The 25307-nt window shown below is 53.5% G+C and overlaps 2 protein-coding genes across 3 annotated transcripts; one reads left to right on the plus strand and one right to left on the minus strand.

Annotated features, from left to right (window-relative positions):
• Positions 1–1588: 1588 nt before the first annotated feature.
• Positions 1589–25151, minus strand: RASSF4 (Ras association domain family member 4; the record flags this gene model as incomplete). 2 transcript variants are annotated; one of them, XM_079705263.1, is made up of 10 exons in its annotated part: positions 1589–1727; positions 3116–3213; positions 4071–4192; positions 4816–4867; positions 5139–5240; positions 9241–9398; positions 10110–10201; positions 11600–11730; positions 22989–23064; positions 25063–25151. In XM_079705263.1, 10 exons carry the CDS (start codon positions 25122–25124, stop codon positions 1667–1669), a joined length of 954 nt encoding a protein of 317 aa, XP_079561389.1. In that variant the 3' UTR covers positions 1589–1666. The 2 variants fall into 2 exon arrangements, with proteins under 2 accessions (XP_079561389.1, XP_079561388.1); XM_079705262.1 differs by having other exon boundaries at positions 9241–9400; positions 10106–10201; positions 25063–25124.
• DEPP1 (DEPP autophagy regulator 1) lies at positions 15923–17173 on the plus strand. The gene is made up of 2 exons (XM_079714702.1): positions 15923–15960; positions 16502–17173. Exon 2 carries the CDS (start codon positions 16529–16531, stop codon positions 17153–17155), a length of 627 nt encoding a protein of 208 aa, XP_079570828.1. The 5' UTR covers positions 15923–15960; positions 16502–16528; the 3' UTR covers positions 17156–17173.
• Positions 25152–25307: the final 156 nt, after the last annotated feature.

Raw genomic sequence — 25307 nt, forward strand, 5'->3', positions numbered from 1 at the left:
GAGGCCCCACACCAGCCCCAAGAATGTGCACGGAAAGGAAGGAGTCGTGTCAGTGTCATGAGCCGTGGGCTGTGGCTCAGCTTTGGCTCTTCTGCCAAACTTGGCCACGCGTACTGTGGGACAAGAGTGTCAGAGGTTAGAGCAGAGGGTCAGGGTGGACACACACAAGCAAAAAAAAAAAAAAAGCTTGGACCTAACTCCTTCAGTTCAATACAGCACACCTTTATTGAGTACCCAGGAAACTATGCTGCCAAAGGCGAGCAGAGACAGCAGAGACTACAGCAGACCTCCCCTGGGCATCTCTGTGCCTGCCTCTGTGCAGATGGCGCCAGGTCGGGGCAATCCTATTGTGAAGTTCACCCTGAACAGTGGGTTCTATTGGCACGGCTGCTCCCAGGTTCTGTTCTTTATGGGCGCTGCACAAGGCACCGAGGGAATCTCCCTCATATTGAATTTCTATATTTGGGAGACTTTATCCTTTTTCCCTTTAAGCCACTATCCATGGGCCTCAGTGGGAGAATTTGGTCTCCAGTTTGCTCTGTTTTGGACAAACACCTCACATGACCAATGTAAACTGTTACACAATTTTTGCAAATGCCTTCTTGTTCATTCCAGAAGTTTTCCATCAGCTGACAAACCCAAATTGTTCTGCATCTGGCCCCAGGGAATTCAAAGCCCTTTCTCCCCAAACAGATATTTTTCCCTTGGTGGCCCTTTGATGGGAAGTATTGAGAGGGGAGGAACGCACACCCAGAGAGGGCAGGAGGCACACAGGTGTCCGAGGAGAGCAGCAACGGGGCAGAGCGCGGCCTTCCCAAGCCACTGCCGGCAGTCCCTGGACAGCTCCTGGACCCGCACGCACCCTGGCAGCACCCTTTCAATGCCACGTGGGTCACCTCCTCAATGTGATCAAATTGACATGTTTCTTGCAGCGAGCTCCTTATAAGAATCCCTTCAGGTCTTGCTGAGGAAGCTCAGAGTGCGTGTTGCAGAGAGAAGATGGGCTGCTGGTGGTCTTACTCCCAGTCTGACCTCTGCTGCCAGGGCACGGGGCTATGTGAGGCTCATGGAGTGACATCAGAGGCTTGAGGGCCAGGGACGCCATGGTGAAGTGATGGCTGGGAGCATCGCACATCCCATACCCGCTGGCAGCCCTTGCTTTCCCCAGCGGAGTTTCTGAGTGGCAGCATGAGACGAGGGCAGACGGGGGTCTAGTGGCTCATGTGTTTGAATGAGGATAAGGGCTTGTGATTCTGGGCTGGGCACTGGGACAGGAGATGGAGCCCACGCCCTAGAAACAAGGTCATGTCCTGCTCTCCTGAGCAGGAGACGTGTGGAGTGAACAGGACTGGCCATGCTATCCAGCTACATAGGTGGCCCATGTCACAGCTTCAGGGCTGCTCACGGCCCAGGCCAGTCTCACACGCAGACCCCACCCAGCAAGTTCCTGGCTCCTCAGGCTTAGGTCTGGGCACTGTGAGTACTCACCTTGGAGCCAAGAGCCAGGGACATGGGACTCATGCTACCTAGGCAGGTGGACAGGTAGAAACGCGGGTGCTGGATACCTCAGCCAGTGTGACCAATCTGTGTGACAATCAGGGCCCGGCCACCAGCGCTCAGAGTGCGCTGGCTGCTGGGGGCTTCGGAAGAGGCAGGTGCTGGTGGGCTACTTGGTCTCCACCAGCTGCTCCAGGCGCTGTAGCATCGTCAGACGCAGGGCTTGGAACCTGGAGGGAGACACAGCCAAGAGGACTCACTGATACTGGAGGGGACAGGGAGGGGGCGAGCAAGGGAGCACATAGATGCTGGGCCCGGAGACCCACGACTCCTGACCGGCTGATTAGTGGCCACTATCTCTCCTCAGCCAGGAGAGGGAAAAGCCAGGCCCACATCCCACAAGACCACTGGCTTTGAGGAGCAGTCAAACAGGGCTGCAGACCCTGTCAAGCTTCAAAGCAGAATGATCTTTCTATTCCAAATATTCTCCAGTATAAGATATGGGGATATATGTATATGTATAGCTGATTCACTTTGTTATACAGCAGAAACTAACACACCATTGTAAAGCAATTATACTCCAATAAAGACGTTAAAAAAAAAAAAAGATTCTCCAGTACAGACAGGAGTGTGCTGGAGTATACAGGGCGGCAAAGTAGGGATCAGGAAGCCTGCGTTCAAGCCCTGGCTCTGCAGTCACGTGGTGCTGCCTCCTTATCTCAGGCCGTTGTTTCCTCTCTGTACATCGAACAGGCTGACCAGGTGACCCTCAAGTCCTTTCTAGCCACGGTGACACTGCTGACTGCATGTAGACCGTTTCCTCTGATCGAGGTCTCTGCTGACTGCCTGAATGGGGCCTGACTGCACACATAGAAGCCTTTCTAAGAATCATTCAGCCAGATGCCAGAATCGGAACCAGTCCCCTGACCACGGGCCCTCACAGCAGCCTCTCTCCTTCCCTTCCTAAGAGGGACTCTGGGACCGAGCTTCCCCTGCAGAGGGAGAGACAGATCATTGGGATGTGCAACCTGGCTGACCTCACACAGCCGGGCCCTGATGTAGCTTCCCTAGGAGCCAGCAGGTAACACCTGCTCACCTTTCCATTGCATTGGTCCCCTGCACCTGCAAACATCAGCTGGTGCAGGCAGTTCCAATAACCGCTGCTGTGGGGCAGGCTTAGAATTCCGGCTAGCGTGAAAGGCCCAGGCGAGGCTGAAGGTGCACAAGCAGGCCCCCTCTCGGTTGCTCCTCCAGAGCAATGTCACCAGCAGAACACACAACCCTGGTCCAGGGCCCACCCGTGCTCCTGCCTGACTCTCCTGGGCATTTTTCAGCAGCTTGTGCCTGTCCTGTGCTGGTGAGATTGCCAAGGCTAGATGAGTGGTCTGGGCTGCATCCCCCTATTTTGGCAGGCTGTCACCCCAGCTTGGTGTCAGTGTTGAGCAAGGGGTCAGAGGGCGGTGCTGGGGAGCCAGGGTGAGCAGGTGTCCCCGAGCTGCGTGAGGACACCTGGCACACCTGCAGGAGAGAGGTCTCCCAGCCCCCGGCCTGGGTGCTCTGCCCTGCAGACTTGCCCTGACGTTCAGTACCCACGACTGGCTCTTTAAGTGCTGCTTACTTCATGGTCAGTTTGATTATTTCTCTTTCCTCCTCTTCTTTTAATTTTTCAACAAAACTGTCCAGCACCGGCATTTCAAACTTAATGTACTGAGCGACCTAGAAAATCCAAGAACATTTCAATGTGTTTTAAATTAGAAGCCGAAAGTGTGTTTTCTTTTCCTCGTGGCTTCCATAGTGGCCGATTCAGCAGTCTTAAATCCAAGGAAGAGGCTGTCCTGCTTTCCTCCCACGCCCAACGCTGCTCTGTGTGTACCAGGATGGGAGGATGGAGCCCATTCTTACCTCAAAGGCAACTATGATCCCTGGGAGGAAAGATTAAGCTGAATTTTAGGAAGAGCATTCAATAGTGAGTGGAGTTGCACTGGGTGTTCTCTGGGGGTGGGGTGGAGATGGTGGGAATGCCATTGTTTTTAACAATGGAATGAAACTACACTAATCTGAATGGCTCAAGGGATACAGGGTCACTGGGCCTTCTCCTTGGGGTCCACCCCCTATAAGCCTTTTCTGTGCAGGGAGTTTGGAAATGTGCCCATTGCCCAGCCAGGACTCAGGCTGTCCTGAGACACAGACCTCCACAGGGTCCCTTCCATAAGCCCTAGTTAGGCCCTAGTTAAGGAGCCCTTGCTGTGGGTCTTTAATGCAATGACAACAAAACACGCTCCAATGAAGGAAAAGATTCTATCTGTCTGAAGGGGAAAGGCCAGGCTGTGGTTTTCTAAGACCCAACTTCTTATCTCCCCTGAGCCAGCTGATACATCTGGTGGTGGCTGACAGGAAGAAGAAGGGCTGAAACCAATACTGTTCCGGTCCTTCAGAACGGCCATGGGGGCCCTGGAAGCATCGCCCAAGAGGGCTCTGCCCAAGGTCACCTTAAGAGCCCTTGGGAGTCCGCCATGCTGTCCCCCAGCCCGTAACTCAGGAGCAGGCCTCCCCGAGCCTCAGCCCTCACTCACATCGTGGGGGACTTCCTCGCCCAAGTCAGCTTCCATCAGGAATATCCTGGCGATCTTCTCACAGGGCCCGTGCAGGATTCTGGAAATCAGCGGGTACTCGGAGTCTTTTAATTTTGTCCTCTCTGAAAACGAAGGTGGTGGACAAAATTCATGGCATCTCTGCGTCTCTTTGTTCCAGGACAGGAACGTAATGGAAGACAGGTGTTCAGGGGGCCTGGCAACACTGCCAGGTGTTGTGTGATGGACACTGCCCCGATGATGTGTGATCCTGTCCTTCAGTGAAGGCCCAGCTCAGAGAGGAACAGTGGCTGAAAGGAGCAGGGGATGGGGAAATGGACTTGGGGAGGCCAGGCCTGCTCAGTTATCAGACCTGGGCTGTGCAGCACTGGACATAGGGCCAGGCAGTACAAGTTCTGCAACAGCAGTTCTCAGTGGACGAGGGGCTTCTGATCCATCTTGAAGACCCAGATGCACATTCCTCCCCACTCCCTGCTGAAGCTACTGGAGAGAGCGGCTTACCATGTGGTTTTGGTGGGATTCTGAAAGGGATGACAATGTGCCTGGATTTGGGCCTGGGAGGGGTGCTCGTGGTGGGGGCATAGCATGTCCCAAGGCCAGGAGGGCACCTGTCTCGTGTCCGCTGCACAAGCCAGTCCAGCCCTCAGAGAAGGAGCACAGCTGGTGAGCTTGCCAAATGGACAGGGACTTTTGTTTTCATGATCGGGAAGCAAAGGCAGACACTTACCCCCAGACTCGTGAACGATGTAGAGTGCAAACTCACTGGGACCATTTTCCACCTGCACAGGTAGTAACAGGAAGTCAGACCACGGCCTTTCCAGACAGGAGAGACAGAGAGGGACCCCTGGTAGTAACCACAGCCTCAGGGCCACACACACAAATCCCCAGGGACCCTCCCCTCTCTCTGCTTAAATTCCCAGAGATGCCAGCTCAGCTGAGGAAACCCTGATCATCCTTCTAGCCAGGAGCCATGGCTTTCCCCAGCCCCCTCCCCCAACAAAACAGCAAACCACCAGCAACTGGGGCAGGGCCGTCTGTGGCCAGACTTACTCGGAACTTGTTCAGCAGCAGGGTGAGCACCTGCAGGGTGGTCATGGTGCTGTTGACTCTCACGTTGGTCGTGGACCCATGGGCGGGAGTAAACACGGAGGTCTGTACAGGAAGGTGGAGGCAGTTCAGGGCAAGTCCAGAGGGGACACGGGGCTGACATCACACAGGGTCTGGGCATACCGTCGGCCAGATGGTGCTGAGCAGGCTGGAGCAGCAGGCGAACCTGGGCTTCGGGAACCCCTGCGTCTATCCATCCACAGAGATCCACTCACAAGCTGTGCCCAGATCTGGGCACGCACAGGGAGGCTGTAACAACTCACATCTTACAGAGGCCTCTAAGAAAGATGCCTACAAAGCTATAAGGTCCAGCTCTCTGGATTCCAGGAACCAGGGCCATAGAAGTCACTCACAAGGGGTTGGGGGAACCAGTCTCTCCTTCACTCTTTCTATCGATCAAATCACCAACTGTCTGCTGATCCTAAAGCTGAACATTCTCGAATCTGTCCACTCCTCTCCATTCTCCCAGCGGTGCCTGAGGTGAGGCCCTCCACTTATACTGCATCAGCTTCTCAACTCTCCCCTTCCAGTCTCTGCCCTTTCAATCCATTACCCACACTGTTGGCCAGAGGAACAACCTTTCAGAAATTCTGCAACTCAAAGTGTGTTATGGACCAGCTGTGTCAGCATACAGTCTCAGGCCCCCCCAGTCCAGACTCCTGGATCAAAATCTGCATATGAGGGCTTCCCTGGTGGCTCAGTGGTTGAGAGTCCGCCTGCCGATGCAGGGGACACGGGTTCGTGCCCCGGTCCGGGAAGATCCCACATGCCGCAGAGCGGTTGGGACCGTGAGCCACAACTACTGAGACTGCGCGTCCGGAGCCTGTGCTCCGCAACGGGAGAGGCCACAACAGTGAGAGGCCTGCGTACCGCAAACAAACAAACAAACAAAAATCTGCATTTGAGGAAAATGCCCCGTGATGCTATCTGTAGGGTACACTTTGAGAAGTACTGTCTTACAGCATGTCCCACAGCCTAGACAGTGCCATCCGTGGCTCCTCTCATGTTATGCACATGTGATACATGGTTCCCTCCCAAGTACCCTGTGCTCTAGCCACATGGCTTCTGCACAGTAATGGGGGCCCGTGACATTCTCACAGGTATCTTGCCTTTGTTTACGAGACACCATCCATGAAAGTCAACCGGGGCATTGTCTGAGGCTTATTAAGTCCTCAGTGATCACTAGCTAGGTAGTAAACCTGCTAAACACTTTATATATAATCTTTGATTTAATTCTCACAACAGCCCTTAGAAGTACCTGTCACTAGTCCCTTTTTCTTAGGAAAGACATGGAAGCTTGGACAGGTTAAGTGGCTTGTCAGCATCACCCATCTAGAAAGGGCAGAGCTGCCCCAAACCCCATGCTTCACCACTGTGGCACAGGGTCCTCCCTGCGTGTCTGACTTCCGTGTGGGTAAGCCCCTCCTTGCTTTACAAATTCCAATTCACACATTCCTCCTGTATGGCCCTAGCTCTGCTTTTCCCAGTAGGGGCTCGGGGTGCATGAGGGACTTGTTCAGTGTCCACAGCTGGTCCCCAAGTACCAGAGCCAGACTCAAACTTGGACCTGCCTTCTGCACAGTGAAATGTAGAATGCCTCTGGGTGATACAGAAAGCCAGCCTAGGTTTTCAGTTTCTAAGAAATATAAAATACAGAAGTCAGGCTATTTCTAGGAGAAGAAAGGTCATGTCAGTAAGACATTGTTAGTGTTTCTTCTGCCTGAAGTCTTTTCTCAAGAAGATACCAACCAACTCCAAGTAGGAACAAGGGTACCGTGGCTGTTTTCCTGTCTCTAACCACAATGGTTTTCCCCTCACAGAACACGTTTGAATCTAACAGGCCAGGGCAAAGCAGTGAAAACAAGTACTAAGTTTTACCCAGTCTGGAAATCAAGCCAACATTACTGTGAATAAGAACACTTTTGGAAAACAATTGAGTGAAGCAATCGTGTACAGTTCTAAGGAATAAAACCTGGAATAACAACCCCAGGAAGTTAATTCTAGGAATTTTTTTTCTTTATTTGTTGCCTGTGACTCAAGTACTTTGTTGCCTGATTTCTAGGGACACTGATTCTGAATGCATGTAGGGCAGGGTGAAAAAGAGGGAGCCCCTGACTCATCCAGGAGATGTGAATCAACTCTCCAACATGCCTAAGACACTAACTAGTTCCTGTCCTGGAAGGTACTCAATTTGCCTGGAAGAATGGGTCTACATTTCGGCGCAGGTAAGTCTGTGACTGGGGGAAAATCTGCCCTTACTGGGGCCTGAATGGGCAGTGTATTGAGTGTTGGGCTGGCTGGCTAAGAAGCCCTTCTTGGCAAGATGGCTCCAATGGACATGAAAGGCTGTGATGAAAGCCCTCACCGTTCATTTGTTCATTTCAAAGGCTACAGAGTGCTCAGACATCTCCATGTCCCTGTGACATTTGCAATGACTAACGTAAGATTTAACGTGCCCAACACACCTCTTGGAGATGACTCCTTTAGAGTAGAGGTGAATGTACTGAAGATAAACCCCCCGCTCTTTGGTACCTTGAGTCATGGAGCAAAAAGCTCCTTTTTAGGAATGTAGAACTAGAAAGAGGCTAAACCCGTGCAAATAATCTTTCTAAATTTTTGAGTAATCCCTTAAAATAGCATATCAATATATATTCAAATACTAGCAAATGATACTTAACACTTTAAGGACAAAACCCCTTTGGAACAAGATTTAAAGAATACCCAAGTCAGATGGTGGGTTCTTTGGCTAATCTAGACATTCTTAATCTCTGTTTAACTTCAGCCCTGCCTCCCCCTCCCTCTCTCAGGAAACTACTCTCAAATAGTCCTGGGTTTTCCTGGATTTAGTCAAGATAACCTATTGTCCCTCATTAACACTGACTGCAAACCTAGCAGGGAGTGGAGGGAGGTCCTGATGGTGAAGCAGGGTCCTTTCAGCCTGCCTTGCTGAATTCTTCATCCCGAAGTGCAGGGCACCCCAAGAGTGGCTTGAATGGCTCCCAGCAGACCTCACCTGGGGGACTGTTCTTCAGATCTGACCCTGAGACCTCCCTTTGCCCAGGCTCCCCTTCCCCTCCCATGAGTCATCACCTATCAAGAAGGCAGCTGCTTAACCTAAAAACCTTGGCTTCCAATTTCCCAGTGCTGCAGGATGTGGCTCTGTTACCAGGACACTCCCCACCTAGGGCCTCACCCAAACTGCCCCTCCTGCCTTTTATAGTAACAATCAACTTCTCCTTTTACAGTTTGGTTTGTTTACGAAATGATGTCATCTGGGGAAGGAGCTCTTTTTCCTGAGGTCAGTACAATAACTTGGACAAAAGGCTAAGTGCTGGGAATCAGGAGCAGTGTGGGTTCTCTGGGACACAGACACACGTGCTCCTGGGCACACCTCAGCCTAGTTGCCTTAATCTACCAAGTGAAAATGACAGTAGGGGACAGGACGTTCCCATATCAACTGAGCTTGGGTGGAAACCTCATAGAAAATCGCCTTATTAAAAGTGAATTTGGGGCTTCCCTGGTGGCACAGTGGTTGAGAGTCCACCTGCCGATGCAGGGGACACGGGTTCGTGCCCCGGTCCGGGAGGATCCCGCATGCCGCGGAGCGGCTGGGCCCGTGAGCCATGGCCGCTGAGCCTGCGCGTCTGGAGGCTGTGCTCCACAGTGGGAGAGGCCACGGCAGTGAGAGGCCCACGTACCGGAAAAAAAAAAAAAAGTGAATTTGGCATCACTTTCCAAATATCCATGCAACTTTTGAGAATGAATTGAGAGTGAGTGTGTGATGGAAAAATACAGGCTTTGAGGCCATGAAGTGGAATGATATTTTGATGTGACTTTGGGCGAGACAGTTCTCCTCCTGAACCCGTTTCTCCATCAGGACAGGGGCATGACCACATGTGCACACAGGGCTATGGTGAAGGTGAATTCTGGCATGACCACCATGGAGCCCGGCCTACAGAAGGCCCAGTGGTTACACCCATGCTTGGGGCTGTTCCCTGTGGCCTCAGCTTCAGGGCCTGGGGGAGAGGCCAGGCTGGGACATCACCTTGTGGTTGTAAAAGTGCCCGTTGATAGAGAACCGATGTCGTCGGATCCTCTGGGCCTCACCGGGGGTGCGGCACCTGGGCCGCCTCTGGATCACACAGGCTGCATCGCTCTTGGTCCGCATAAGCTGTGGGGTCTCCTCGTCCTCCTCCATGGGCTCTGTGGTGAGAAGTGGATGAGGGGGTCAGGCTGGGGTGAGGGCGGTGGTGACAGGACTGCTCCCGTGGTGGTCCCGAGTGTGGAGCGTGGCTCCCTGTAGCACTGGGCTGCAGCAGACGGCGATGTGACCGCTGTCCCTGTGACGGAGGCTGGGGTCCAGCCTGGGTGATGCCCACTTTGCAGACGGGAAAGGTGACCCCCAGACAGGATAACCTGTGTCACCATGCCACATGGCCATAAGCCTCTGGGCCTCCGTCTCCAGGGATCCAGAACAGGACTTTGACAGCCCCAGCCCTGTCCTCTGGGACAAGCCCTTCACTGAGTGCAAGGGGAGAGCACAGAGAGGACAGACACTCAGGTATGGATCCCGGCATGTGGGGAAGAGGTCCCAGGTGCCTGCAAGGCCAGGAGGCAGCCGCACCCTCTGCTGATGTTCTCTCCTTTCTATAAGGGTGCATGTTGCAGCGACTCAGGCAAACTACATCACCTGTGCAAGCCTCTGATTCCTTTTCCCTAGGTGAGGAGTCGATAAGAAAGCCTCTCCCGGGTGGAGGAGGGATTTAGCAGGGGCTGCTGCTGAAGGGAAACAAGCCATTCTTTGCTACTCCACAAAGCTGATATTCAGAGACGGTGGTCATGAGCCAACCCCTCGCTTTCTTCCCACCCCGGATGAGCAGGACAGGGTCCTGGGCAGCTCGAGGCCCCACTGACCTGAGCTGTCTCTGGAACTCTCCTCCCTGGGTCCGGCCTGAGCGCTTGGTTCCTGGGCAGTGACTCTGCCATCCTGAAGAGGTGGCTCCTTTCTGAAAAGAGACAATCGTGGTGCTCAGTGGGCTGCAGGCAGAGAAAAGTAGCTCAGGTCAAAGAGAAGAGGCTGGCTGCCTTTGTGGACAGGACACAGGCAAGAATCAGGGCAGGCAGAGCTGAGGCCAGGATTTCATATTAAGTCAACGTAAAAGATTAAAAGAAAAGCAAAGGATCGCCCCAGTGTCTGCTGGAAGGAGAGGGAGTCTGTCCTGAAGACCCGGTGTCCTGTGCTGGGCGCCGTTGCATGGACACAGGGACACACACAGTGCCCACGTGCTGCTGGGTGCTGGGCTGAGGCAGCTGGCATCTGCGGCCACATGCCGAGGGGGCTCTCTGGGCTGCCCTCAGGCCTGCGGGGGTCGGGCAGCAGCAAACTCGAGGGGGCCAACCTCCAGGCCTCTGAGCAGGGTGGTGTCCAAGCCAGGGTAGCTGGTGGTGGGCTGGAGAAGGAATGGGCGTGATGGGAAGTAGCTACACGCTAAGGAGGAGCCTGCAAGGAGTAGACAGAGCATCCAACCCAATGCTCAGAGGCCTCTGAGGGCCCTTGTCTGAGACTGCTCGTGTGACCACTTTTACCCTCCTTTCTAAGGAGCCCATCCAAACTCTAAGCTCTAAGTCTGTGCGGCTCAAAATTTGCTATGAGTGACCAGGGATACATGGGGACGCCCCAGGGGCATCAATGTGTTAAGGACTCTCAGAGAAGCAACTTTACTCAAATTTCTGAGAGGGAAAATGTTTTGAATTTCTGACTCTTAGAAGGATTTATTACATGCAGAAGCAAGCAAAACACAGCAGCAAACTGCCTATCTATGGGGTGTGGTGGGAAGAGGCAAACGTCCACTAAAACGATAAGGCAGGTAGAAAGCCATTTCATCCTGATCGAAACATTCTTCGGATAGTTAAATAAATCTGATATTAAATTCTGATAAATTTATAAAAATAAATTTTGATATTGGAATAAAAGCAGAGCAGTAGGAGGCTAAAGTTGTGTGCGCTTTTAACATAGAACAGGAGATGCTGAGATGCTTAGCTTGCAGAGGGTGTTGGAAGCCCCCCACCTAGAGCCCTCTCTCTCTCACAGACAAGGAAAGTTTGAGAAGCACAGCCAGAGGGGAGGGGAGCCTGGAACGTTCTCCAAGAGGGAGGTGACTTGGTTGTCATGGAGAAGGACCACCTGGGGGTGAGGCTGCAGGTTGGCAGGTGAGGTCATGGGCTGAGGCTGTCATGGGGTGACAGGGATGAGGTTGGGTTATCCTGCCATGCTGCTGCCCCAAATGGGAATGGGGCTAGGCTGAGAGCAACTTCCCCCGCCCCCGACACCCCAAACGATACTTTCGGGTTGAACGGGTGTCACGGAGACCACCTGGCCCCGCCCCACCCAGCCTGGCACTCACGGGCGTCCTGGTGCCCAGGAGGCGGGGGAGAGATGCACGCGCTCCCTGTCATCCTGTATCTGGAGCCGGATGGGCCGCCTCAGTCCCCAGGAGATGTTGAGGAGCCCCTCGATGATCAGAGCCCCTTCTTCCTGTGGGGAGCCACACGGGTCAGCCTCTTCCCCCAGAGCAGCCGCGCTCAGGGGTCACTGCCCACCCTCCCCACCCGCCCTCAGGACTAAGCCCCTGCCCACGGGACTCACCGTGCACTCAGGCCTCCCCAGACACGCCCTCTCCTCCCTGGCGTCCTGTCCTCCTTTACGGGAAGGCCCACGAGCTTCTATGTGCTCCAAGGCATGCGGCCCGGGGCCGAGAGGAAGCCTGAGGCGTGCCCTTCCACCGCCCGGGTGCAGGGTCTGGGACAGGGCGGCTGAGTCAGGTGTCCCACAGGAACGCGGCCGCTGTCTGGCAGGCACGTCCACAGAGCGGCAAGGAAACACATTCCAGGGAAGCATGGCTGTGCAGACACCAGTGCAACACAGGGCACCTCTCCACCCACTGCTGCACCTGGGCAGGGGACCCACGGTCAGCTGGCCCTACTGGGCATGTGCTGAGGGCACTGGATCCCATGCCCACGAGAGCAGAGGTGGACTAGGACAGTCCCCACACTGTTCCCATTAGTGGCCTGAACCCACCCCCAGATTACCAAGCTGCCTTCTTTCCTGAGGGCCAGTCTTGCTTTCCTCACCACCTGGGATATGGACAGTCCCACATCCCACCACTGGCACACACGCTCGGAATATCTACAACAGCTCCCAGCCCGCGTCCCCGACCAGCCTTCGTTTCCCAAGGTCTGCAGATGGCATGGCCACTCCCCTGCCACCAACCCTGAGGTCCTAATCGACAGAGTCCTCCAGAGGCACCCTCAGCTCCCACTTGCTCCCCTCAGGTCCTTGATTCTGCTCCTCTGACCTATTTCCGGCTCCTGTGTAAGCGCTACCACATCCAGGCTCCCTGTGTCCAGCCTCATCACTCCCACACGTGTGCCTGGCCAGGCTGCTTTGTCTGCAACCTCAAAGCACCTGCCAGAAGCCTTCTCAGCTTCACGCTTCCACAGAGTCTAGGTCTTCCCAGCTATGTGCTCCTAATCTGCTTTGATACTGGTCTTTTGGCAATGAACTTAAATCGTCATTCTCCCAAAGCCATCTCAAGCACCATTTTAGATTCACAAATGCCATTTCTTTCTCCTTGCTGACATCAAAAGCCCTGTGAGAGGAGGGACCTTGTGGAAAATGTCATATCCCTGGCAGTGCTTACAGAGGTGTCCTGCAGTGTCGATTTCATGGTTAGTTAGTAACAGTTTAAAACACCCTGCCATACACGGAGAAAACATTTCTCCTCTGTTCAAGTTTATCAAAAATACACATAGGGCTTCCCTGGTGGCGCAGTGGTTGAGAATCCGCCTGCCAATGCAGGGGACGTGGGTTCGTGCCCTGGTCCGGGAAGATCCCACATGCCGCGGAGCGGCTGGGCCCGTGAGCCATGGCCGCTGAGCCTGGGCGTCCGGAGCCTGTGCTCCGCAACGGGAGAGGCCACAACAGTGACAGGCCCGCGTACTGCAAAAAAAACCCACAAAAAAACAAAAAAAACCCACAAAAAAGACAAACAAAAAAACACATAACCTTCTGGAATGGACTTGCACTATTTGCTAAAAAAGAAAACAAACAACAACAACAAAAAAACCCAGAGCTATTTTTGATAACCACTGATGCTACACAGGCACAGATATGTAACTAAAGATATGTAACTGTATGTATGTAATATGTAACAGATATGTGACTGTAAAGGAAAGACTAGATTGATCCACTGCAGTTAAAAGTCCCTTGGGGATAGTAAGAAAACCCAAAGTGGGGTTCAGGTCTTTGTTTTCAGACTTAGCTTCCGATGCCTCCGTCAGATGTTGACAGGTCTCTGGAGAGAGCCTCTGCCCCACCAGGAACACATCTCGGTGTGTTCATTCATGGACATGTTTACTCATGGACACCAGCCCCATGACGGACTCTGGGTGGAGGAGGTGAAGCAGACACAGCCCCAGACCCTTTGATGCCCTGGGGGCACCGCTGGGGCAGGGGCAGCAAGGCTGGACATACTGAGGCCAGACCTCCAAAGGTGCTGTATGAAGGCTCTGGGGACCCTGACATGAAGAAGGAGGCAGGGGGACTTGCTCTGGGGAAGCGAGGGGCTGAGGCAGAGCTGCTGCCTCTGAGGTCAGGGTTAAGCTATGCTGGGGACCAGCTGGCCTGACGTGACTCAGGCCTGGTGTCCCTGCACAAGCGGCATGGGTGCGCCCAATCTGAGCCCCCTACCACTGCTCTACTGCCCCCCAGCCTGGCCCCATCAGAATGGAGGGGAGACCCTGTCAGCCTGCAGCTTTCTCTGATCAAATCAGAGAAGCCCAAAGTAGAGAAGAGGGACCTCCAGGGCAGCCCTCACCACACAGGTGGGGGGGTAACAGGACGAGAACACAGGTCCCGGGGCCTGGACTTTCTACAAGTTGGGAAATCAACCTGGGCCCCCTAATTCTATCCCAGTCAACACCTCCCTCCTCAGTTCAGCCTACTGGCTTATTTGCTAATTGCTAATGAATTCAAAGAGAGCCAGAGAAACAGACAAAGGCTCTACAGAAGCATCCAGATGGAAGAGCCATCGAGGTGGGACTTGGTATGTTTAACTGAAATCCTGATCACGGGTTGGCCGCATACCTTGGCCCATGAGAAATACTCTAGCCAGAATGCATGAACTTGGGACTGCCAGCTCCTCCCGCTTGCCTCGGCATCTAGGGTCTGTCCAACAATTAGACTTCCGACCTGAGCTTCTGTCTCAGTGACTTGCTTTCCATCCCCTGCCTGTGGGAACAAGACAGGTACCTTCCAGGTGGGCCCACGGCTAAGTGGATGATGTGAGGTCTGAGAAGGGCATGGTGCTGGCTCTCTACAAGGGCTTTCCCATGGTCACTTGCCTCTCCCTCAGCTGCCTCCCGTGCTGACACACTTACCCCTGGACACTAGCAGTGGCCTCCCAATGCTGGCCAGGTGTTCCTCAGTCTCCCTGTTAGCTGCCCTTTAGCCCACGCACAGCGGCAAAGTCAATCCTTCAAAGCAGAAGCCAGACTCTTGCACCCTTGTTCAAATCCTGCAGGGTCTGTCCATCCCCTTCGGAGGAAAACCCAGTGTCCATGCCAAACCCACTGACTTCTCCCCACCTGGGCCAGTCATATGGGCCCCTGGCTGTCCCCTGCCCAGCAGACTCTTGCCACAGTGGCTTTGCACATGCTGCCCCTCCACTGGGAACGCACAACCCTCGTTTGTTCAGCTCTCTGCTCAATGTCCCCTCTTACAGAGGACCCTCCTGACCCCTTGACCACAGCACAGCTGGCCTTTTCTTTGCAGCTGTAATCAGTACCCAGCATCACAGCACCCATCCACCGAGTACTTAATTCTTTCCCTCACTAACAGCTAAGCTCTAGGACGCAATGATTTGTTCACTGCTTACGTCCTCTGTACCTAGAACAGTCACTGGTGCACAGGAGTACTAATTAGATACCTGGGGAACAAAGAAACAAACCAGTTATCATTTGAAAGCACCACATCTGGGAAGTAGCAAGACCAGGACCCTGCAGGCTGCCCCTGGTTCCAGAAGAAGGTGGGCACATCCCAACTCCCAGCAGGCCCAGGGAGCCTGGCCTTAGCCGCCTCCAGGCTGAGCCCTGCATCGCTGTGTCTGGCAAGGTCCCTCACAGGTGCAGACCCAAAGCTCTGCAAGAACTAGCACCGGGCCAGAGTGTCCTGGGGTTGCAGGGTACTAGTGTTAAGGTGTAGTGGGGAACACTTCTAGGCGGAGGTGGCAGATCCTAGGGCTGCTTGTGGGAGCCCAGTGGAGCCCCCTGCCTCTCCCAGTGGCCACCCCACCCCTGCCCTGCAGGGTAAACATTCCCAGAATGTCCCACAGGCACAAATGCTTGCTCCAAGCTGGCAGCTGGGCCAGGCCCCGCCCGCCAAGCTGTTTTCCTCTGACAGCCTTCCTGAGAACTGCTATTTTTGGCCTGTATGACAGTAACTGATTGCTGGTGGAAAGGTATAAAAGCAGCTGCCAGGCCCCGAGGTTCACCAGACAGCTCAGGGAGGATTCCACTCTGGACAGTGGCACATCATACAGAGGCCGTAGCACATCTTCCTTGTCGTCCTCCTCCCAGCAATCTGACGCCAGACACAGGGCTCCAACTGCTGGACCCCGATCCCTCTGCCCTGAGCTTCCTGGGGGCTTTCTGTGGACTTCCTTGCTCATCCAGCTCCCCTGCTAGCCCCAGACCTCCTCAGCTACAGGTAAGAGACAAAAAGGTGTTGGGTATCTTTGAAGCAGTTCTCAGCCTGGGACGCGCACAGCCTCACTGCGGGTTAGAGACCAGGATGCAGCTAACTGCTGTAACAACAGCTGCGGAGGGCTTTATATTCATAATGGAATTTCCCATGAGGTGTCATTCCATAAGTTTTTCCCAACGCCCCTGAGAGGTGTATTTTTAACCCCATTTTATGGATGAGTAAGTGGAAGCTTGGAGAGGTGACTTTGCCAAAGGACTCCGGGTCAGGAGCTGCTAAGTTTGGTTTTAAACCCAGGTTTCCTCTGACTCCAGTCCGTGAGGCTGGGTTCTCTGATTTGTACAGGTTCTTGAACAACAGTAATGATAGAATCTTAAGTAATGTTAGCAGGAAGAGCCCAGGAGTTCGAGCCTGGTCTTGGATCTGCAGACTTTAAACTGCTCTCAGACATGTGATTCACCCAGGCAGCCTCAGGTGGGGAGGGGACACAGGAAGGGTGTCAGGATGGCACACTAGTCCCTCACCCCAGTCCTCTGTCAACCAACAGGTTGCTGCTTCCTTGTGGCCGGCAGCCATGAGGTCCCGGCTTTTGCTTTCCGTGGCCCACCTGCCCACAATTCGGGAGACCTTGGAGGAGATGCTGCCCGGTGGGCCTGGAGAGGATCCCCCCGCCTCCCCTAGCCTGGATGACTACGTGAAATCCATCTGTCAGCTGGTGCAGCCCACCTCAGTGCCAGATGAGGCTGCAGGCAGGGTCCGACCCAGTAGACCCCACCGGCCGGCCCGTTCCCGTGAGAAGAGCTGCACCACTGGGTCCCTACAGGACATCACCACCCGCTTCAGTGGCCAGCAGCCCACACTGCCTGGGGCCAGCACTGTGGACCCCCTGGACTGGCTCTTTGGGGAGTCTCAGGAAAATCGGCCAAGTGGGAGGGACATGCCAAGGAGGACTGGATCCTCTGCTGACCCCTGGGCTTCATGCAGACGGACGGACAGTGGCAAGGCCTGGGGGGGCCCCAGAGGGAGGCTGAGTGATGTCAGGGCTCCAGGGCACTCTCTGCTGAGACTGCAGAGGGACTGGCACCAGTGCTCCCAGGCTTCTGGGCAACTTCGCCAGGATGCAGTTTCCCCAACAAGCCCCCGTCCCAGCAGCGTCCTTAGAACTCTCTATTTGCACCTCCCCGTGATCCATGAACTCTGACCCCTCCCCAATAAAGACTTCTGCAAATAACATACAGGTCTGCGTCACCTCTCCACCCTCTCCCTCCCCCCACCGCAGGTGGGCACCGCCCCTGGCAGGTCTCTGGGAGGGAACAGAGCCTCTACAGAGAGGCTCCCTGCTTTGGCAACTCATAGTGAGACCCCTCTCCGAATAAGAGTCTATCTCACATGATGTGGCAATCGATAACGCATCCCGTCTGCACTGCTCCTAACTGGCTGATCACCTTGGGCAAGTTATTTTAACATCTCTTCCTTGGTTTTCTCACGGGTAAAATGGGGGTAATTAACGGGACCTGCCTCCTAGGTTGTGCTGATGAGTAAATGGGCTAAAACGCACACACATCCTGGGGCGCATGTTACAAGCCCACACATGGAGTAGCTGTTGTTTACGTGGCTGCCTCACAGGTGGGGAAATGAGTAGGTGGGGGCAGAGGAGGAGCAAAGGCCTCAGCCCCGGTGGTTTCAGAGCCAGGCCCTGGGCACTCGCAAGTCAGCCCCATGGCTCCCCACAGCCCTGCTCCCCCCAAGAGGCCCATGAGCAAACGGGGGGGTCTCAGCAAATGCACCTGCTGTGTTTCGGGGGACTTGTTACTGGGCCACCCGCGGGTACCTCAGTGGCTCCACCTCACAGGTCCTGTTGTGTCGTGGGGAGCGTTTTCCCCACGCTGACGGCCAAGACAGAACCTGCACCAGCTCAGCCTGCAGGGCACCAAACGACTGGACCAGGTGGCCCTGTCACCCCCCATCCCCACCCTTCCCTGCCTCCACCCAGGGGCCACTTATCCGTGGGGCAAAGTGCAGGGTGTTGTCCAGGTGCCCTGCTCTTGGGCAAGTTCAGGGGCCAGGGCCTCACTCCACATGTCCATGGGTCCCCCACAGCCCTGGGTCCCTACATCCTGGCAAATCCCAGTTCCCAGGGGCATCTGGCAAGCAAGGAGGTGAGGGTGAGGGATAGGGGAGGGGGCTTTCCTCAGGGAGACAGGTGAGGCATCAGAGAACTCAAAAGAGACAGGCTTAAGACCCATTGCCCTGTTCTCTTGGGCCAAGCCAGAGCTGGCTGCCCTGGTCAGCGTGGGAGGGACAGAGGAGAGGAGGAGGATGGAGCTGGGGCCACGGGCAAGCTCATGGCCAGGTTCAGTTTCCTCCACCTCCTTGCCCTGTGGACTAGCAAACTACTTTGCCTTCCTTTTCTCTCTCCCCCTCCCTCCCTCCATCCCTCCCTTCCCCCCTTTTTTTCTTTCTTTCTTTCTTACTTTAAAATATTTTAAAAATTGCTTTGGACATTTACAATATTTATCTGTCCTCTTTTATGTGTGTTTTGTGGGGAGGCAAAATGTAAACCATGAATTTAAAAGAAAAAGTTTCAGACAAGCAGTTTACTTAGTTTCCTGATCTGTAAAATGGGGACAGCAACGCCTGTCCTTCATACCCTACAGTGGTTGGGGAAACGGTACAAATAAACTTGGAGATGGAGTTATAAGCACTGTATACAAATTTTCCAACTGTCACAACTGCTGTGTCTCTGGTTGACTCAAACCTCTGGGTCCCTGACTTTCTCCAGCAAATATGTGTGGGGCAGGCTTTGGCCAGAATGTCCTAAGGAGGTGGTGAGGAGGGCTGACCTGCTGAGCGGGTGCCTGGCTGGTGACCGGACTGGTCAGGCTTACTGGGCCAGCCTCATAGCAAAGCGGTGTGAAACTAGGATGACGCTGGCTAATCCCCCCAAGCTCAGAAATCACACTGCTGCATCTGGGGAGATCAGATAGGGCCAAGGAGATTCCTGGGCTCTGGGCTCCTCTGCTAATATCCCCGATGTAAAAGAAGCTAATGACACCTTCAGAAGGTGCCAAAAACAAAACAAAACAAAACAAAACCAGATGAATAAAGGGCTGGGAGAAGGGGCTTCTGGCAGTGTCCCAAGCTCCTGAGGACAGAACAGCCGAACAGAAAGTCCTTGTGGTGGGGCCCTATGGAGCAGTCTCATTCTCCTCCCACCCACCACTGAGACAGGGAAGGGACACAAATGCCCCTCCCGCCTGGAGAGACACACTGGAAAGCACTCAGGAACCCCCAGGGAATACATCCACGGGCCTAGCACTCACCAGGAACCGGTGGTCTGTCTGTCAACCCTGTCATTCCTGCCTTCAGGCCTTAGAAGAAGGGGGATCATTATAAGAGGGAAGGGGACCCCTGGCGGAGGGAAGGTCCTTCCCTTTCTTGCACTCGTGCAGGGGGCCAGGGGCTGAGGTCCTACACTGGGTGTAGTGTGCGTTCATGCCACCAGGGGGAGCTTTGAGCCTACTCAGAGCTGAGCGCGGGGCGGGGTGGGAGGCTGGCTTTGGCGGCGGCCACACACCACACACCAGGACATCAGGGCCCTACTGCCTCCAGCTCACACAGTCAGCAGCGATATATTTGCCCACTGGCATTTCCGGGGTGGTCCATTATTCTCTAGAGACACCAACCAGCCTGGTTAAAATGCTTTGCTCTCTTCAAAAGGCACAATTGCTCCCAGTTGATCACGCTTTTCATTGTAAAACAAGCAAAATGATCCCAAAGGCAAGGTTTACAATGAAGGAAGCTAGTGCTTCGGCCTCCTGAGAGGGGAATCCTTTGTTCCTAGTTCTGTAGAAGCTGGGGGAAAGTTCACAGGGAAATGCCTGCCCCAGGGTGTGGCCCCTGACAGTGACACATTTCATCTCTCTGAGTTCTGTGGGCCCCAGACGAGACAGTGGACAAGAAACTGCCCCAAACTGTAGCAGCCAGGCTGAGGCTGCTCCGGGGCAGGCCCAGAGACAACAAGTTGGGTGGGGGGTTTCTTACAGAGCCCCTTGCGGCGCTAGGAGGGCATACCCGAGGCTGAGCTCCCCATGCTTAGCTTGGGGGGCAGGGGTGACGAACCGCTTTCCGAGTCCCTGAGGCCTGGTGAGTCATACTCAATCAAGACCTCCACAGACCTCCAGAGCTTAATGCTGGCGATGGTATCGCTGTATTATACACTTCTCTGCTCAGGCCTTGGAGCCACGCCAGAGTCTTTGACTTCCTTCAGGGTCATCTTGGCCCAGAGACTCTAAGACCCTCAGTTTCTTTGTTTGGAAAATGGTCACTCCTCCCTCACAAGGCTCTTGTACTACAATAAATACAATAGAGGCAAAGCTCCTCTTGTCTGCCCTGCCCTCAGCATCTGCAGTGCCGGGAGAGCCCAGTCTCAGGTGGCCCAGCAGCAAGTTCTAGGAACTATCAGTCTCTGAGGCCCAGAAGGTCCCAGGTCAGCAACCTGAGGACCTGCAGAGTCCCGGACGCTGGGTGGTGGGTGAGTCACCCAGAGACGTGGTGTCCCAGGACCCAGTCACGCACTTCAACATTAGAACTCCCGACTTCCAAGCCGGTAGCCTGTCTCTATGGTGGCGGTCACCTCCCAAAGACACACGCTCCCTCAGGCCGGCACACCTTGGCTGTTAAGGCTGCAGAAGGTTCCTGAAAGGTACTTTCTGGCTCCAATGAGATCAGGTCAGACCCTCACACCTTCTTTAGGGTTAGGAATATGAAAATCCCTGCCTGTGGGATGTTAAGTTCCTGCCTTTGGGGCCAACAGGAGCACCTCTTCCCCACCGCAGGGTCCTGTACTCCTCCATGTGGACTGTCCCATCACACAAACGGGTCTGGGGCTTCCCAGTCCCTCTCCCCACTCAGCTGTTCCTACAGAGGGGATTGTTTTGGGGAATCCCAAGTGCCAAGATCAAGCTCTTAGACTAGCTGTTCTCAGACTTGGCCTTCATCGGAATCCCCGGGAGGACTTATCAAAACACAGCTGGGAGGGTGAAGAGTTTCTGATTCAGCAGGCCTGTGGGAAGGAGGGTGATAAGAATTTGCAGTTCTAACCAGTTCTCCGGTGATGCGGAAGCTGCTGGTGTGGGGACCACATGTTGAGAACCATCATGATCTTAGAGCAATCCCTGGATGGCCCAGAGCTGAGGAACAGGGTCCAGTCAGAAGACCCCACCGCATGCCTTCAGCACAAGAACTGAAGTGAGCCCAACTCCTCACTTAGCAGTGCAGATCAAAACTGCCCAGCACGCTGGGGCTCAGGACTCATCCCAACTTGCTCCAGGCCAGCATCTGCTGGTTAGTTATCTAACACCTATGCACAGGTACCACACCATGCCTAGCTGAGGGGATGCAGGAGTAGTAGGGCACTTGGCCCAGGTCTAGGGGCTTATCACTCAAGTAAGAAAAGAGACAGCGAAAGCAGAGATAGCAGGATGCTAAGATCAGAGCCCTGCGGGCAGCAGTAAAGAGCTGGGCCAGGGAGGGCTGCTGAGACAGGTGTCAGAGGCTGCTCTGCAGAGGAGCTCGAGCAAAGAAGCATGCAGAAATTCTGAGGGGTGGGGAACAAGTTGTCAGGGCTGGTCCCAAGGCCCCACACAGGGTGGGTGGGTCAAGGGGAGGCAGAGTGTGAGGTCTGTATCATTCCAGGTTGTCACAGGCAGCCTAGCACGGCCTGAGCCAGGAGCTAGCAGCCTCCCTCCCGTCCAGGCTCCTGAACTGTGTGACACTGGCCTGGCCTGGCTGATGGAGGTCACCTCCCTGACACTGACTGGCGATCTCCCTGCTGCCCAGAGCTGCCTGAACCTCGGGGCTCACCCTTTGTTCTAGTAATTACAGAAGGGGATGTGTGGTTGTTTGAAGAACTAGTGGAAGCGAGATTAGTGAGCAGAGTGGCTTCCACCTGCATGAGGTCTCTGTGGGTTGCCGGGGCTTGAACTGTCTGTTCCCATGTTCAACAACAGAAGGGGAACTCAGAGGCCACTGGCCCTTGCCAGACACTGATGGGCTAGAGAAAATCCAAGAGTCAACCCGATCTCGACTGTGGAAACCTCCCAAAATAAAGCCTAATCATGATCACGATAAGACACCCCATTTTGGCTTTTCAAATGCCCCAATATCCCGACCAGGGTTCCCATGTGAAAGATCTGGAAGTTCTGGATGGTGGGTGGCAAGACCAGGCCTTCACTTGATCTGCCCGGTGAGCAGCTCCCAGAGCCTGGGCCTTGCTGGCCACTCCCTGGAGTCCGGCTGGTGCCCACGTGCTTGTATTTGGCTTGTTTTGTTTAGGCCACACAGTGCTTCGAGGTTTGGGAATTCCACATGAAATTCCAGATATCTAGCTTCCTTTGAAAAATCAGGAAGGGTCTGGGTGTACCAAGCCCACATCCCTCCACAGCTGCCCTGGGTTTGATCTGACCTGTGTTCTCCAGTGTCCTCCACTTCCCACGCCCACCCTGCCTTTCATGTGCGGACCTTCCTGGCCCTGTAAGCATCTTCTGGGGAGCTCTCCTCTATCGCAAGCCTTTCCTCTTGGTGGGCAAGCACAGAGACTCTGCTTTCACTCCTGCGTTGCCCCGTGAACTTGGGCAAGCCAGGGCCTTGTGCTGAGTTCCTCATCTGTGCTGGGATGAGCAGAGGAAGCGCTGGACTGTGCGGTCTCAAGGATTTCAGACGCCAATGTCCTGGCCTTCACAAAGACAAAAGTCCCAGGTGGAAGGAGAAGGCCCACAAGGGGATTTCCATCGGCTCTGCATTCTCACGGGGATGGTCCGACCCTCAGTACCCCTTGCAGGGATCTCAAAGGAGATAACCTGGTCCCCAACTCAGGGGATGGGTGACCTTACAATTTATTATCCAAACTGGACACTCAGAGTGAAGGAAATGGTCTTAAGAATTACCCTTGATTAACAGGTATAAAGCAGCACTATTTTTGGCAAGCCAGGATAAATGGTGACCCTATGAAAAAGAAGAGAAATGGGCCTTACCTCTCTGTGTCTCAGCTGAAAGCTTCTGCCCTCATGGTAGCAGTTGTAGGTTTTCAGCAGGCTTAAGAGCTCCGACCTAAAAAAGGTAAAGACACACATGTGCTCTTGGAATGTGGTGGGGCCTTGGATAAGGCATTTGGCTTCGCTGGGCTCAGTTTCCTCATTTGTAAAATGGGCATAATGTACACGTTTTGCCAACAACATATAATCCATTGAGAGACTAGACCTTGCCATCAGACACACACCCTTTGGTCTTCTAAGGAGTTTCGCAGATCAGCGCTCCTGGAAAGCCCGGGGTGGGGCTGCGAAGGAAGCAAAACTCACAGAGGGGCCCACCCTGTTGTACTTCTAGGGTGTTTGCACAATTTCACTATTATAGATAAGAGTTCCTGACAACCTCCCTGTACCTTACTTCTGAGTCACCTTCTCAGAATAAGTCACTTGGGCTTGGATAATTGGCATTTTAAAGGCTTGCTTTTTCTCCCCATATTTCTTCCTACAAGGGTCTGGGGTGGCTGCTATGAAGGTACCACCAGGGTGCCTCTTCCCCATCCTGACTTCCTGGATGTGTGATCAAGGGATGAAGGTGACAGCCCCTGAGAGTAAGATCCTGAAGGCCCTAGGATGGCTACTCTGTCCAAATGCTGTCTCCCCAGAATAAAGGGAAAGCCACAGCTTGTGCCTTGGCTGAGGTGTGGCAGAGAGAAAATGAGGACAGCTCCCTGTACCCAAGCTGGGCTCTGCAGGGCAGTGCAGTCCAATAGACATGCAATGCAAGCTACACACATCATTTTAAATCTTCTAGTAGCTATATTACCAAGGAAAATAAAACAGGGGAAATTAGTTTTAATAACACATTTTATTGAATCCAGGGTATCTAAAATATTATCATGTCAACGTGAAATCTATGTAAAAATTATGAATGAGATTCTGCTCATTATTTTATTTTGTAAGAAACGTTTGCTAGCTGGAGCATCTTTTATATTCACTACATCTCTCCAGCCACAGGTCCCATGCTCAGCAGCCACATGTAGCTGGTGGCTCCCCTACTGGACAGAGATGCTCTTGAACCTCTCAGGTAATGCTTTCACCCACACTCGAGCAACCCTGAGCCTGGATGAGAAAAACATGCTCTGGTGCTCTGTTGTGCAGCCCTGTGTGATGTGGGGTGATGGTAACTGACAAGGGAACCCATTTACAACTGAATGGCATTAACAATGCAGGATTCAATACTGCATGTTCACTGTGCTTATAAGTGTGCAAATGCTGAATATAAAATTGTTAGGATATGTACATGTATAACATATCTAAATCATGTATGGTTGTTATTATGACTTTTTTCAAAATGATATTTAATATTGTTACATTGTTCTTATTATCAGATCTAAATAAGGAAAATGATGGTGTGGGAGTACTGTCTGTTTTCTCAGGGTCTTTAGTAGGAGGACCCCAACGGGCAGGTCCTCAGCAAAAGCTAGTCCATTTCAAGGAGGCTTGGTTTGTCTTCAGGATGGCAGATAGGAGCTACCCAAATTTAGAAAATACTTGGACTCAGGACTTGAAAAGCAAGATAAAATGAAAAAATACCCTTTTCTTTAGTTCAGCAATGAACTTGGAAAATTATCCCAAGCAGTTTTTTTATGATGAGACCAGGAGTCTCATCATAAACAAAATAAAATAAATAAAAATAAGCTGAGAAAAATATACCTTTTTAATAAAAACTCAAAACTAGTTTTGAGGGTTTTTTTTTTCCTGAACTGTTTAATGCAATAAGATGTTAGTAGTGCTCTAGCTTTTATATAAATTAAATGCCATCTCTGCAGATTCACAGCAGGCACTGTCACACTTTCCTGCTTTTGTCTGCCCAAGGAGGCGGGGGTCAAACTCATGCCTTGATCCTTGATCTCCAAAGCACTTCAAAAGGAAGTGCTCTCATCACTGTCCCTGGGGCAGGCACATCATTGTATCTACAAAAAGTGCCCAGAATTCCTCCACCCACAGGCTGCCCATGGCAGGGGAGTGGCCACGGGGGGAAGGCAGGCATGGAGACCCCTCTTTGCTCACAATGGCTTACTTCAGAATGGACTTGCTGTCGCTGATGGGCACGTGAGAACTGGCTGGACAATCTTCCTTCATCTTTTGCTGTTGTCTGCAGACTTGGAAGTTACCTGCTGGTAGACAAAGGAGGGCGCACAGACACCTAAGCCGGGGGAAGTGATGGCCAGTGTGGCGCCGGAGCCTTGGTGCAGAGGCTGGAGCTTCTGCCTCACCTCCCACCTCCCCACCCTCTCACGTCCCCACGCCCCGACCCCTACCTCA

Source organism: Hyperoodon ampullatus (genome assembly GCF_949752795.1).
Source record: "Hyperoodon ampullatus genome assembly, chromosome: 1".
Classification (NCBI taxonomy): Eukaryota; Metazoa; Chordata; class Mammalia; order Artiodactyla; family Ziphiidae; genus Hyperoodon; species Hyperoodon ampullatus.